We start from the raw sequence: 15,615 nt of genomic DNA, 5'->3' as shown, positions 1-15,615 counted from the left end.
ATGGCTATAATGGCAGCTCAGCTGCGTTTACAGGGGGTTACTATTTTACCTTACCTAGACGACCTGCTGATCAAGGCGGACCTCAGATTTAGTCACATCTGCAGCTGACCAGGGACATTCTGCAGAAACATGGATGGGTGATCAACTACAAAAAATCAAGTTGGATTCCAACCCAACGTATGGTGTTCCTGGGATTATTGTTCGACACAAATTGTTAGAGGGTTTTTCTCCCTTCAGACAAATTGCGGAAGATCTGGCATCAGGTGAAAGATCTTTTATCTCCAAATCGCGTCTCAGTACTTCAGTGTATGAAGCTACTGGGTTGCATGGTTTCCTCTGCAGTTTGCTCGTTTCCATTCGCGCAAGTTCCGACAGGAGATTCTGGCAAAGTGATCAAGGTCTGATCCCCGCTTAGAAAGGCAGGTCTTTCGGTTGTCACAGACAACACACCTGTCTCTTCTCTGATGGCTGAAGAGGGACATTCTAACCCAGGGGCATCCTTTCTCGGTGTGGGACTGGACCGTGGTAATGACGAATGCCAGCTTGTTGGGGTGGGGTACAGTCACTCTTCACCTCAGATTGCAAGGGACTTGGACGCCAGAGGAAGCACGGTTGCCCATAAATGTTCTGGAACTATGGGCAGTATTCAGTTCTCTAGTTCAGGCACAGTCCTTCCTGGCGCGTCGGCCGATCCGAATAAAGTCAGACAATGCTATGGTGGTAGCTTACATAAATCATCAAAGAGGAACAAGGAGTCCTCTTCCCAAAAAGGAAGTGTCAAAGATCATGAAATGGGCGGAACAAAAGGTTCCTGCAATTTCAGCGGTGTTCATTCCGGGGTGGAGAATTGGAAGGCCAACTACTTAAGTCGGCATGTCCTTCACCCAGGCGAATGGTCGCTCCATCCGGAGGTGTTTTCTCAAATAGTCCTCCGACGGGGATGGCCAGAAATAGACAATAGGCTTGCGGCACAACCACAAGGTAGAAAGGTATTGTGCCAGGTAAAGAGACCCTCAGGCATTCTTAGTGGACTCTGTTACGGTACACTGGAACTTCAAGTTGGTGTACCTTTACCCTTCACCTCCGATGCTGCTGTGGATCTTGCAGAAAGTGAGAAGCGAAAGGGTTCCAGTGATTCTACTGGCACCAGATTGGCCGAGCAAAGCATGGTACTCAGATCTTCAAGTCATGTCAGTGGATCGTCCTTGGCGTCTGACCCTCAGTAAGGATCTTCTCGTTCAAGGTCCTTTCTTTCATCAGGACCTAGATCGATTGGCTTTGACGGCTTGGAGGTTGAATCCTTGATTCTATGAAAGGAAGGGTTTCGGAGAGTGTGGCTAAAACAATTATCCAGGCGAGAAAATGGTCATCATCCAGCATTTATCCCGCATTCGGAAACCATTTATATGTTGGTGTGAGAAGATCAAAGTGCCTACTAAATCCTTTCGTTTAGCCAGGGTGTTGGCTTTTCTGCAAGATGGTCTAGACAAGGGATTGAGGTTGTCGTCCCTTAAGGTCCAGGTAGCTGCGTTGTCTATGTATTTTCAGAAACATATCACTCGGTTACAGGAGGTGCAGACGTTTCTACAGGGTGTACTTCATGTACAACCGCCTTTTGTTCCAGCAGTGGCTCCGTGGGACATAAACTTGGTCCTTTCTGCACTTCAAATGTTGCCCTTTCAACCTTTTGGAGTCTGTTTCTTCTAAACTTCACTCAGGAAAAGTGACCTTTTTGCTGCCCATTCCTTCAGCCAGACTGGTTTCGGAGTTGGCACCCTTGTCATCTCGGGCTCCTCTTCTGATTTTCCATGACGATCGTGCGGTGCTTAGAACTAAGCCTTCATAGAAGGGAGGGGAGCAGGTAAGACAAGTTTTTGTTTTTTTAGTGCCCTCTATATCCCAAGGTGAGCAGTGTTTTCCAGCTTGTGTTCCGAGAGAGATTTTACAGTAAGTACAAAAATACTATTTTCACTTTAGAGTAATCAAGGGGAGGGACAGTTACAGATTCATTTAATGCATTTTTAAGTGGTTTATATACCTTCCTTAAGGAATTCTATTGGTGTAGCTATGTTTTGTAAATTTACTTCATAAATATGAAGGGGCTATTCATCTAGGGAATTAATCCATTTGTTATTATGGTGCCATGTTTTTGTTCCCTGTGTAGCTTAATTGTGAACCACCTCAGTGTGCAGCATGGTGACTTACTGGTTAGCACTAATGCCTCACAGCAGTTTGTGTGGGTTTCCTCTGGGTGCTCCGGTTTCCTCCCACACTCAAAAAAAATAAATAAAACCATACTAGTAGGTTAATTGGCTGCTATTAAATTGCCTCATGCAGTCTGTCTATGTGTATGTTAGGGAATTTAGACTAATCTCCTTGTGGGGCAGGGACTGATGTGAGTGAGTTCTCTGTACAGTGCTGTGGAATTAATAGTGCTTTATAAATAGATGATGATGTTTGCTTTGCTCTGAATCAATGCATCTAGAATTTAGAAAATGTTGAAGATGAAGGACTTATCATTTTTCAGTCTTATCAAAAACACATTTGTACTGACTTCTGGGAGTAATATTGTGACAGTGCCGGTGGTGAGATGGTAATCGATGTATGGGGAAAACATTAACTAGCTCCTGATTTCCAGGACCTTGTCTAATGAGGAGCCTCTTTCATTACACACTGCATAGAATCTATTGTTGCAGCATTATACCAAGTCACCAGCAGAGGTCCTCAGTACATATAAAGAGTGGTCACTGCTGCACCTCTAAAATGACAGAATCCCATTGCAGCGATTCCAGCCATTAAATTAGTCTGAGATTAGGGAAATTGTGGACAGTCCCTTTAATACTAAGGCTAATGTCACACAGTTGCTTTGCATTTTACTCTGCTTTTTCATTTGGTGAGTTTGTACATAACAGGCAAGCTCTCCTTTCCTATGAAATGAGCACTTTACTAACTGTGCAGCCATGTCTCATTCTATTATATGGCAAACCAGGGAAATAATGATAATCCTGTCTATTTTGTAAAGCTACAAATTGAACAATACAGATAGCCTTTGATAGGTGTTTGATCATACTACAAAATCTAGCGGTGGAAATAAGCCTAGATTTACTATTATTTGAGCTATGAATTAACAAAATATAGTTCATATAGCCTACTAAATCATACATGTTTCTGCTCTATCTGGATAAAAGTTTCTTCAATTACAGATGAATTGTCTGTAGAAATAGAGAGCCATCAATGATTTTGTATCCTCTCGTGAAAGTGCAATCTGTTAGTATGTACACAAAGGAAGCATCTCATGTAAAGAAATTCAGTTCTGCCAGTGTAAGTTGTTGACTAATAATAATGCACCTAGGGAGCAGTTATTTTTATGTGCTCCTGAATCCACTAAGCTAGAAATAAATGCTCAGGTGAAACCTGTATAGCTGGATCACATTCTGTGTAAATTGCTGTACATTTAGTCAACTGTACATCAATAGTGGTCAGTCAAAGCCGTTATTATTTTACCTCTTTACTTTGTAACATGTCAACAGTTACTTTGAACTAGGCCACCTGGAAATAAACACAATTACAGTTCAGTCAAATTAAGTTAGTGACTGATCAGGAGAGAAAAAGACCAGGTTTTGTATATTAGAAAATGAAAAAAGTTTGCTCCATCTATCAATATGTGAGCAGAGCATTCTGCTTGATGCTTATTAAAGTACAGCTCATACTGTTGAGTTCCACTGAGCACATGAATTTAAAGTGGCATAAACCGGAGCTGGTCTGTGTCTACATAAACACTAACATGTCCCACAGTGATTTACATACTTATCTGTGGAATGCTCAGAATGTGGTGGCCATATCACAGCATACATTTTAAGATTGATTTCAGAGTCCCACATTCAGCACCTAACTACTTCAAGTCCTGTATAGATTGTCCACTGATAATTAAATGACATTTAAGACAGTTTATCAGTGAAACATAGATATGAGTTCTATTTCACTGGGATTCATAGTTCCCTGTATTTTGAATGAATAGAAAGAACCATATTTGCAAACAGAAACTCTAGCTACTTCAAGTAATTGACACTTTATGTATTTTTAAATAATTGCAGCCAACTGTTTTGACCTTTTTGCACATAAAGCTGGTAACTGCTGAAAAGTTGGGGTGGCACACACATTATAGAAAATAGGCTGAACAGTGGGTGTTTTTGTTAGACCTGTCAAAATTGAATTTGTGCTGTGGATGTTTATACTGCATGCAATTGTGATCTTAGCAGGTGTTGAAAATCTGCATTATTCGTATGAATTACAATGCTTCTACACAATGTTAAACAAGTACTTTTTACCTGCTGATTTGAAATGGTTGTAAGACTTTAGTGTGCAAGATCCATTGTTAAAGCATGTGTTAGCAATAGTTTACACTTGGATGTATGTTGTTAAATTTAGCTCAATACTCCAGGAAAGCCATTTTTTTTATACCAAATAGTTGTAGAGGGAGTGAAATTGAATGTACTTGACTTGTTGTCTACACAGGCCTTTGTACACATCCAATTTAATAGAACGAAATGAATAGTCTAGAATAGGGGTAGGCAACCGTTATCAGTGCGCCGGCAAAAATCTTTAAATCTTTTCAAGCCCAGGTGTACCAGTTGTGTATGTATATATGTGTGTGTGTGTGTGTAGATATAGATATATTATACTTATATATTATATAAATAACTGATGATGAGATATAGATATATATTGATATATTTATATCTTATTTTATCACGCTAATATGATATTAACAGTAATGGGAACAAATAAACGTTAATGTTAAGCCACGCAATAGTGCCGCCAGTTTATATTAAGCCACACAATAGTGCCCCCAGTTATATTATTATGCCATAGTATTGCCCCAGTTCATATTATGCCACGTAGTATTGCCCCAGTTCATATTATGCCACGTAGTATTGTCCCAGTTCATATTATGCCACGTAGTATTGTCCCAGTTCATATTATGCCACGTAGTATTGCCCCAGTTCATATTATGCCACGTAGTATTGCCCCAGTTCATATTATGCCACGTAGTATTGCCCCAGTTCATATTATGCCACGTAGTATTGCCCCAGTTCATATTATTAGCCAAATCCAAGGGTCACTACTCCATTCTAATCCTCCTTGACCTCTCCGCGGCCTTCGACACCGTCGACCACCCCCTCCTGCTGCAAACTCTTCTCTCTCTTGGCCTCTCTGGCTCTGTCCATGCCTGGTTCACCTCATACCTTGCCAACCGCTACTTCTCTGTATCCACGTCTGGTTCTTCCTCCACCCCCTCCCCTCTCCCTGTTGGAGTCCCTCAGGGCTCTGTTCTTGGCCCTCTACTCTTTTCGCTCTATACTTCCTCCCTTGGAGCTCTCATCTCCTCGTTCGGTCTTCAGTATCACCTTTATGCTGATGATATTCAACTCTACATCTCTTCTGACCTTTCCTCCTCCCTCCTCTCTCGTGTAACTGACTGCCTCTCAGCCATCTCCTCCTGGATGTCCTCACGCTTTCTTAAAATTAACATCTCCAAAACTGAACTCATTGTCTTTCCCCCACCCAGACACTCTTCCCACCATAACCTCTCTATCGTTGTTAACAACTCCACTATCTCCTCTGTCACCCAACTCCGCTGCCTGGGAGTCACTCTCGACTCCTCTCTCTTTGCCCCCCACATTCAATCCCTTGCCCAAGCCTGTCGCTTCCAACTCCGTAACATTGCCCGCATCCGTCCCTTCCTCTCTCAAGATGCCACCAAAACTATCATCCATGCTCTCATCATCTCCCGCCTCGACTACTGCAACCTCCTCCTTACTGGCCTCCCCTGCTCCCACCTCTCCCCCCTACGCTCTATACTCAAAGCAGCTGCGAGACTCATCTTCCTCTCACGCCGCTCCTCCTCTGCCTCCCCTCTCTGTCTTGCCTTACACTGGCTCCCCTTCCCCTTCCCCTTCAAACTCCTTACCACCACCTACAAGGCTCTCTCCCAGTCTACTGCCCCTTACATCTCTAACCTCCTCTCCATTCACACTCCCGCCCGCTCCCTGCGCTCGGCCAATGATCGCCGCCTCTCCTCCACTCTGATCACCTCTTCCCACTCCAGAATCCAAGACTTCTCCCGCGCTGCCCCCCTTCACTGGAACGACCTCCCTCGCTCCATCCGTCTCTCACCCAATCTGTGCTCCTTCAAGCGGGCACTTAAAACTCACCTGTTCCTCAAGGCCTACCAACCATCCACTTAGCCTCTCATCTCCTCTGTTTCTCCCCTGGCCCCTTTTTTCTCCCCCCTTTGCTTCACTGGCTCCCTTCTGTGCCTGATTTGTTTACCCTCCCTTAGGATGTAAGCTTGTATGAGCAGGACCCCCCCTTCCTTTCTGTCTCCATACCTGTTCTTCCGCTCCATCTCTACTGTATTTGCCTGCCTGGAGTTTCTGGAGAACTGGTACTTTGCGTTTATTGTTCTGTACTGTTTTACCCTGTATAGTCTACTGTTCGTACGGTGTACGGCGCTGCGGAAACCTTGTGGCGCCTTGCAAATAAACGATAATAATAATTATGCCACGTAGTATTGCCCCAGTTCATATTATGCCACGTAGTATTGCCCCCAGTTCATATTATGCCACGTAGTACTGCCCCCAGTTCATATTATGCCACGTAGTACTGCCCCCAGTTCATATTATGCCACGTAGTACTGCCCCCAGTTCATATTATGCCACGTAGTACTGCCCCCAGTTCATATTATGCCACGTAGTACTGCCCCCAGTTCATATTATGCCACGTAGTACTGCCCCCAGTTCATATTATGCCACGTAGTACTGCCCCCAGTTCATATTATGCCACGTAGTACTGCCCCCAGTTCATATTATGCCACGCAGTACTGCCCCCAGTTCATATTATGCCACACAAGTGTCTCCAATTAATAGAATACCAGACAAAAGTGTACCAAATCATATTACGCCACATCAGCCAGTGTATGCGACTCACCTCTTGTAGACAGTTGATAGATTCCATCTTGTTCTGTATAAAATGACAGGTCTTGAAGAGCTGTGTCTCCGCCATAAGCGGAGTGACAGTGACTCAGGACCACTGTCTTGTTGGTAACCTCAAAGGAGTGAGGGGGAGAAGCTTGGATGGATAGACAGCAGTCCCTGAGAGTGATTAGGATACTGGTGAGGTGTTTTATACCCTGTATGTTGTCTGTGCCAGACTGTGGCGTTATTTGTTGCAAGTTATTATTTAAATATGTTTATTTCTGTTTGGTGCTACCATTGTGTTAAATAAACTTATTTATTTTATTGAAAAAAATATATAAACATTGTTTTCTCTTGGATTTATGTATATTATTTTTGCATGCAACTAAATAAGTATTTCTGTCCTGACCTAAATACTTATTGCGTTTTTTTGACCCAACTACTTATAAAACAGGACTGCTCGGTAATTATTTTGGAGGGGTGTCTTAAAAAACAATTATGGAGACTCTAAGGGAGCCGCGAACTGCAAAAGTTTGGGAACCACTGTCTTAACCCAATCTACATTTCCTTTTAACTAAAACAACTATATTCTCCAATAACTGCATTGTCCTGTCCTAAACAGGCTGCCTCTTTCTATAACAAAACACTCACTTCAGCCTTAGACAATTGCAGCTCCAGCTGCTACATATAGTCTCCCACGATCCAAACCCCAGCCATGGCACAACAAACAGACCCGCTACCTGCAAACGTGCTCCCACACTGCAGAGCGTCACTGGAGGAAATCTCGTTCATATCCCGATTTCCTCCACTATAAATTCATCCTATCATCTTACAGCGCTGCCCTTTCAATTGTATAACAAACATTCTTCAAATCTCTAATATCCACCCAGTCTTCTAACCCATTTTGCTTTTTTGCCACCTTTAACTCACTTCTCGGCCCACCTGGACCTCCTTCTCCTCCCTCACTGCCCATGATTTTGCCACCTATTTCAAAGCCAAAATTTACACCATTGGATGAGATATTTCCTCATGCCAAATTTCACTCACGCCACCCACTGCATCTACACTCCCCAATCCACCCTTAATACATTCTCTCCAGTAACTGAAGACGAAGTCCTCTGCAATCATCTTATCATCTCACCCTACAACCTGTGCACTCGACCCTATTACCTTCCAACTACTCTGCTCCTTCTCCTCCACTGCATGCCCACCTCTAATTCACCACTTCAACCTGTCTCTCTCCACTGGCACATTTCCATCCTCCTTTAAACGTGCACTTATCTCACATATTCTAAAGAAACCATCTCTCGATCCAGCCTCTTTCTCTCCCAACTACCACCGTTTCTCTCCTTCCCTTTGCCTCCATACTTCTTGAGCGATTAGTGTTCAAACGCTTGTCTCACTTTCTCTCGTCTCATTTGATTCTTGACTCTCTCTGCAATCAGGCTTCCACCCCCAACATTCCACTGAAACGGCTCTCACAAAAGTGACCAATGATTTGCTTACTTCAAAATCTAAGGGTAATTTCTCCATACTCATTCTCTCTGCTACACCGTTCTTTCCTGCTTCCCTTTCTACCTATCGAACTGCTCCTTTAGTTATTCAACCTCTGGTAAATCTTCTCCTCCACTCCCACTATCTGTTGGGGTCCCTCAACACTTGGCCCTTTACTTTTTTCATTGTACACCTCTTCTCTTGGGGCGCTCATTTGCCCTCCAATACCACACCTATGCTGATGACGCCCAAATCTATATATCTTCCCCTGACCTCTCGACTTCTGTACTATCTCGTGTAACCAACTGTCTTTCTGCTATCTCCACATGGGTGTGCCAACGCTACCTAAAGCTCGACTTGTCCAAAACAGAGCTTATTATCTTCCCTTCTGCCAAAATCACCACCTGACCTCAAATCTCCCTCACTATCAATAACACCATAATTTTCTCAGTCTCCTAAGCCCGCTGCCTTGGTGTCACACTTGACTTCGTTCTCTGCTTTATTCCTCACATCCAGACTCTCTCCCAGTCTTGTCGACTCCACCTTAAAAACATTGCCAGAATGCGCCCTTTTCTTACTCCATATGCTACTAAAACTCTTATCCATTTTCTCATTATCTCCCGTCTTGATTATTGCAACCTCCTGCTATATGGCATTCCTGACACTCGTATATCAACAATTCAATACATCCAAAATGCTGCTGCAAGACTCGTCTTCCTCTCTTACTGCTCCACATCTGCTACACCACTTTGCAAATTCGTACACTGGCTCCCTGTGTCCTCCAGAATCAAATTCAAATTACTCATCCTTACCTACAAAGCCATCAACAACACTACCCCTGTTTATATCTCAAATCACATATCAAAATACTTTTCCTCCCGCCCACTTAGATCTGCCTATGGCCTTTGCCTTGTCTCGTCTCTGGTAACCACCTCTCACTCCTGCCTACAAGACTTCTCCCGTGCTGCTCCCCAATTATGGAATTCCCTACCACACTCAGTCAGACTTTTCCACAGCCTTCAAATCTTTAGATGCTCTTTTTTTTAGAGGTGACTTTATCCTCTAACACAGGCCTGTCCAACCTGCGGCCCTCCAGGTGTTGTGAAACTACAAGCCCCAGCATGCTTTGCCAGTAGACATCTTGTTGATAGGTGGAAGGGCATGCTGGGACTTGTAGTTTCACAACATCTGGAGGGCCGCAGGTTGGACAGGCCTGCTCTAACACTATTCACACTAATGCACCCGCACAACTGTCCCAGTCTCCACTCTGAACCACATTTGCTCCTCTTGTTTTCAGCTGTGCCCTCTTCCACTTAGAACGTAATCTTTCTGATGAGCAGGGTCATTCATACCCTTTGTTTTCATGTCTGTATTTATTTTGTCTGCCTTGTATGTCCCTGTTTTATGTATGTCCTGTTTTTCCTACTGTACGGCGCTGCGGAGCACTGTGGTGCCTTACAAATCTACGATAATAAAAATGAGTACAAGTCAGGCTTTGAATATTAGTCTGTAATATTAGGCTGCGCAATCAGTGGCGCTATATAAATAAATGGTGATGATGATAGTCTGGAAGTTCCTTTAGTGATGTCACAGATTCCTAGCAAATTGATACTTGTTTTTTCTGCCCAGAAAATAGATGCCTCCACAGTGTAGGTGAGAGAGCAACTTTACAGCACCTAGCACAGGGGCGGTTCTAGAAAAGTACTGTACCCGGGGCGATTTAGGGGGGGGGAGGGCGATTTAGGCCCCGCCCCTTTCTAAAATCTTAGGCTGCCGACGGCTGCACACTATGTGCAGGTCCGTCCAGTCGTGACAGGCAGGGACAGTGTGCTGCCTGGCTGCTCTGATTGTGTAATCAGAGCAGCCGGGCAGCACACTGTCCCTGCCTGTCACGGCTGGATGGACCTGCACATACTGTGCAGCCGTCGGCAGCAAGTGTCTGCTAGGGGGGGGCGATCGCCCCTATCGCCCCCCCCCCCCTGGATCCGCAACTGACCTAGCACTTAATCTTGCTTTCATTATAATTCTTTATTTATTAACTGAATTTGTCAATTTCCCAAGCTGCAACTGTATATTGAGCATAAATGTACATGACTTTGATCTGCATTACACACCAAGCCTGTGTTCATTTGTAGATATGTTCCCAGCTGAGTGATCGACTAGAAAAACAGCAGTCTTCAAACAAAGCAGAAATTGAGAAAATCCGGGTAAGTTCACAGCCTTATTGAGCCACAGGAATTCAATGTGACCTTCACATGTTGACAGCTGAGGTCTGAATATTGTCGACACATCAAAGTGGGATCCTGAGAACACTTGTCAAAGCTGGTCTTTTAAGAAGATCTCGTTCAGCTGTGTCCAGTCCTTTAGTTCTTGGAGATCTAGTGTTTTCAGATAGGAATAACATGTTGTTGTTTGAAAGAAATGGGAAGATAGTGCTACTTCAAATGACTTTTTCCTGTTTGAACATGCCACCCCCCAAAAAATATACAGTTTAACTCTCATCTCCGCACAGAAATATTTAAAATGTCGCCCTGTGTGCTTGTGGAACACTGAAGTCCAACCCAGACTGATTGATCTACCTATTGTATTTCGTGTCTCACTCCTTTTTTAGATAATACATGCTTACAACATAAATGCCGTGGCTCACTAGTTAAATATGTGCATTCTATCTCTAGATTCTATTTTGTAGAGGTATGAATGCTAGAAAAACATATACAGGGCAAGTTATGGTTAGGATTCTCATAGATCTCTGTATATTTCATTACGTAGCAAAAGGTTGATGGGTGTGAGCGCTGCAGAGAGTTCTTCAACACAGAGGGAAGAGTGAGGTTGGTCAGTGCCATCAAGGAGAACTCCGCTGAGGAGGACACCGATGAGGAGAAGGAGAGTCTGAAGAACCAGCTAAGGGAAATGGAGCTAGAATTGGCTCAGACCAAACTTCAGCTTGTAGAGGCGGAGTGTAAAATACAGGTAAACGACCAATGAAGGGAGATGAACAGTAAGAGTTTGTACACATTAGTGCATCTCATCTAAGAGATGATTCCTATTTTTAAGCTGGTAATTTTCTGCTTATCAGACATAGAAACAGGTGTTTGAAACTGAGACAACTTTTTATTATTATTATTGTACTACTGAGTTTCACTTGGACCCCTGTGTTTTTCTACTCTAACAAATCACCAGTATTATCCCTATTATGTGAGTTAAGTATGTTGTGTTTACTATGCAGCACATGGAATGTATAATGTGTGTGTGTTCTCTGAGTTTGAAATAATCTTGTGGCCACTTTATTTTCCATTTCCCCAAACGCTGACCCTCTGGCAAGGATAATGCAACATTAGTAACTTGATAACATTGTGGTTTCATCGTGTTTACTATGAGAAATATATTCAGATCTATGCACTTCAGATGCATTTTAGAGATGTGTTTGAAGCATTTTTCGTGCACTTTTTATACAGTACACACTTATCAACACAATCTATTGCGAACGCATGAAAAATAGGTCTTGCTGGGTTCTAAAAACTTTTCGAATTCAATGGTGGAACGAGCCCATTAGAAACCATTCACCCTATCTTTTTTAATGTACTTTTTGAGCAGTGGCGACAGAAAGGTATGTTCACAGCAGTTAGATTAAAACGAGCCCTAAATTGTGTGGAAAAGTAAAATGGTGTCAACATCACAGGTCATAAATTTCACAAATTTATATGAAGACCATTGCAATGTTGCAGGGATTCCATGTTTTATACCACATATAACATCTTTAAAAAAAATAAAATAAATAATCATAATTGGGGGGTGTGAGCCAAACAGTCCCAAGGCTGCATAACAATGTATGTTACATAGAGCTACCAAAACCACACTTCATTACTCCACAGGAGTCCTGTCATTGTGGGATCTTGTAAGCCACATCTTACGGATATACATATTTACCAATAAAACATGCAGTTTTTCTTTTAGTAGATTTAATATAAGCCAGCCAACAAATCAACCATTGTTTGGTGGGGGGGGGGGGGGATATGTTATCTTCTCTCTTACATTATCCTGGAGATGGAGTAAACCTGAGCTTGTCTGAGAGGCAGCGGACTAGTTTCCATAATAACAAATGTTCTGTACAGGTCTCCGATTAGCCAAGCTCCTGTGTATGAATTCACAAATCCTGTTGCAGTACGGACTTACTGTGTGTTACAAGTGTTTTGTCCTCTCTCAGAATGTATCCTAAAAATGTGAGATTTGGCTTTAGCTGTTGACATTACAAGGAAGGGCAACATTTCAGTGCCATTTTATTTTTTTTTTTTTCTTTTTCAAGAGTTGCGATGGAAATACACAGTACGACTTAAACAGTGTTTTTCAACTTTTTTTGTGCTGTCAGTGTTTGTTCTGAAATTGGCTGTGATATTTACAGGCAAACTTAACCTTGTTTTATATGCATCCCTTATTATGCGAGGGGGTCATTCTTGTGAGTTCTAATTGTGCTTTTTCATGTGGTTCTATTGCAGGATCTGGAGCACCATCTTGGTCTTGCCCTAAATGAAGTGCAAGCAGCAAAGAAGACCTGGTTCAACAGGACCATCAGCTCAATAAAAACAGCCACTGGAGTGCAAGGGAAAGAGACCTCTTAACACCCCCATCTCCTCTTAAAATTAAGTCTTTCTGAAAACATGATACCTTCTGTTGCCTTTCCTTGGCCAGATATTTTGGTTTGCCTGTATGTAAGAGGATCAGGAGTGCAGCAAGACAGAATGGTAGTAGGTCAGTGCTTGTCAATCACATGTAAGATTAGTCAGCTCTGGCGCCTACTAACACTTCTGCAGCCCATGTATTATGGATCCTGACACTAACTGAAATGAGGAGGGTGAAGAGAGGCTGTTGGCTAAGTGGTAGTACTGCAGCCTTCCATGATTCACCCAACACACTATGGGTTCCATTTTGCCCTTTTTAAATGATCAATGACAGCAAATCATTTTTAAAATATCAACAAAATCAGGGGCAATTATTAGGCTTCTGTATATGCAAGATAATTTTAGATTTCATTAAGTGAATGAGCTTACGCAAGGAACGATAAGCCGTGGAATCATTAGGATGATGACTCGTGGTCAGCAATCATTCTCGATGTGTCTTTACTTGACTGCTAGTTCATCAGCTACTTAACCGTTAATATCAACGTTTGTTAGGTTTCAGAATATTGCTGCACATGCTTTTTACATCTTGAGGTTATGTTTTAACAGTTATTGCCTAAGGGACCTGAAATGCATTTACAAACATTGTATTACATCTCCTTTAATTATGAATGGGTTAATAGAAGGGTAGCATAGCATATGCAAGTTGGACCTTTCTGCTAGAGAGATACAGCATTATATTGCCATAACATGAGACCCAGTGGCATCCCAATTGTTTGCTGGTACATGCAACTTTAAAAGAGAACAAAATGAAGGTACGAACTTATAACTTCATCCTTCACATGCATACCAAGTAGGATTGTTTTTTATTTTTACAAAAGAAAGATGTAATGTTGAGGTTCCAGATCTATATTCACAAGAAAAAAGGGGCCTATCATGCCAACCTCATGTCTGGAGCAGGCGACTGTTATCTATATACTCTACATCATACACCATCTTGGTATGTTGTCCTTTCTATAGCGACAGATGCCAATTTGCAGGCACAATGCACTTGTCTACACTGTTTAGCTTGGAGTTTATCTGTGTTCCTCACCCTCCGTCTTTGATATCCTACAGATTCTGAAGCGGTCATTGAGAAGCAGTAGAAATGTCCTGAGATTGCCTGTATGTTACAGTTCTGAATGAAGCTTTGTCCTCTTCTCTCTGACTACCCTTTTTTTAAAGTACTTGTCTGTCTATCTGGAGGTGTAAGTTTGTCCATTTCACGCCTCGCAACTGCTGATATAGAATTTGCATAAAACTGGTTAATCTTATTAACTCCTTGGCTGCCTGTGGTGCATTGGACAGCAATTTATTGGATGCCTCAAATGACTTCCAAAGTCAGGGGCCTCTAAATATAGAGGACCTTGGATGTCATCCTCTGCAGAGAAATGCAACATCCTGAACGGACGGCTTTGTTCCATCTCCAGCAGTTTTGGGAATACTGATCTAATGTTTCTCCTGCTTATAGAAAGGCATTATTAAATTGCTGCCACTACTAGGGCTAGTCAACAGCAGTATGGGATCTGCACTGTAGGTGCTAAACACAAAGCACGTGTCATTCCTTTGGAGTTTAAAATATTGTGTAGAAGTCAGATGTAGAATGGCAGGTTTTGCATCCTGTACTTTTCTCTTTTTTTTTTTTTCCTTTGTTTATTTTAATTTATACTTGTTTGCGTTTTGCTGCCGTTTGTTGCATCAGTGATAAAGTTGTTTGAGATAAAAGCAGGTTACACTAAGGCACTGGTTTGTGTACATATACAGTATATAAAAAGTTTGGTTTATTTTGTATATCTACTTTTTTCTTAGTTTCTGTACCAACGCTAGCTACTGTAAAAGTTATATATCTAAAACATAACATGAACTGCTAAAGATTTCCACCCCATACCTGCTACAATTGTCTTATTTTAAACATAAGAAAAATGACTGTACTTAATTCAGAAGTGTGCGAATAGTGCTGGTGTAGGTGCAGTGTGTATACCCGATGAACTAAACTATATAAAGTACTATTAAATTGGACAACTGAATGCTCTGCCTCATTGTTTCAGGGCATTAAAGACGTGATTACATTGTATTGCTATGTGGAAAAGTCTGGCACAGAAAAAGTTACCCACACAAATGACTGTTAGAAGGAAACTTGCAGTGAATCTTGGTGGTGTATATATTTACTAATGAATCTCATATCGCAGCCATCCTGCTGCTCGGGCAGAAAGCAGAGTGACAGGATCATGCGTACAGGCCATACACGTGGATAGCCAAATAATGAGATTCTGCTGTCAGGCCGAGTAGCTGGACTGCTTCAGAGACCACTGGTGCGCGTTAGTCTGCATGTGTAGTCATGTATCAAACAGCACTAATAGTGGTTAACATCTAAGTCAGGCCTGTCCAACCTGTGGCCCTCCAGGTGTTGTGAAACTACAAGTCCCATCATGCCCTTCCAGCTATCAACTGGTTGTCTACCGGCAAAGCATGCTGGGGCTTGTAGTTTCACA

At 42.5% G+C, this 15,615-nt stretch overlaps 1 protein-coding gene across 5 annotated transcripts in view; it reads left to right on the top strand.

The window, feature by feature from the left end:
* RABGAP1 (RAB GTPase activating protein 1) overlaps positions 1 to 15,145 on the top strand; it is a 113,436-nt gene extending 98,291 nt beyond the window's left edge. For all 5 annotated transcript variants that reach the window (XM_075184738.1, XM_075184739.1, XM_075184740.1 and 2 more), the window contains 3 exons: positions 10,607 to 10,678; positions 11,241 to 11,441; positions 12,965 to 15,145. In XM_075184738.1, the coding sequence (XP_075040839.1) occupies positions 10,607 to 10,678; positions 11,241 to 11,441; positions 12,965 to 13,087 (396 nt within the window). In that variant the 3' untranslated portion in view covers positions 13,088 to 15,145. The remainder of the gene's footprint in view (positions 1 to 10,606; positions 10,679 to 11,240; positions 11,442 to 12,964) is intronic.
* The last annotated feature ends 470 nt before the right edge of the window (positions 15,146 to 15,615 follow it).

Source organism: Mixophyes fleayi, chromosome 9 (genome assembly GCF_038048845.1).
Source record: "Mixophyes fleayi isolate aMixFle1 chromosome 9, aMixFle1.hap1, whole genome shotgun sequence".
Lineage (NCBI taxonomy): Eukaryota > Metazoa > Chordata > Amphibia > Anura > Limnodynastidae > Mixophyes > Mixophyes fleayi.
This window is presented reverse-complemented; position numbering and strand designations above follow the sequence as displayed.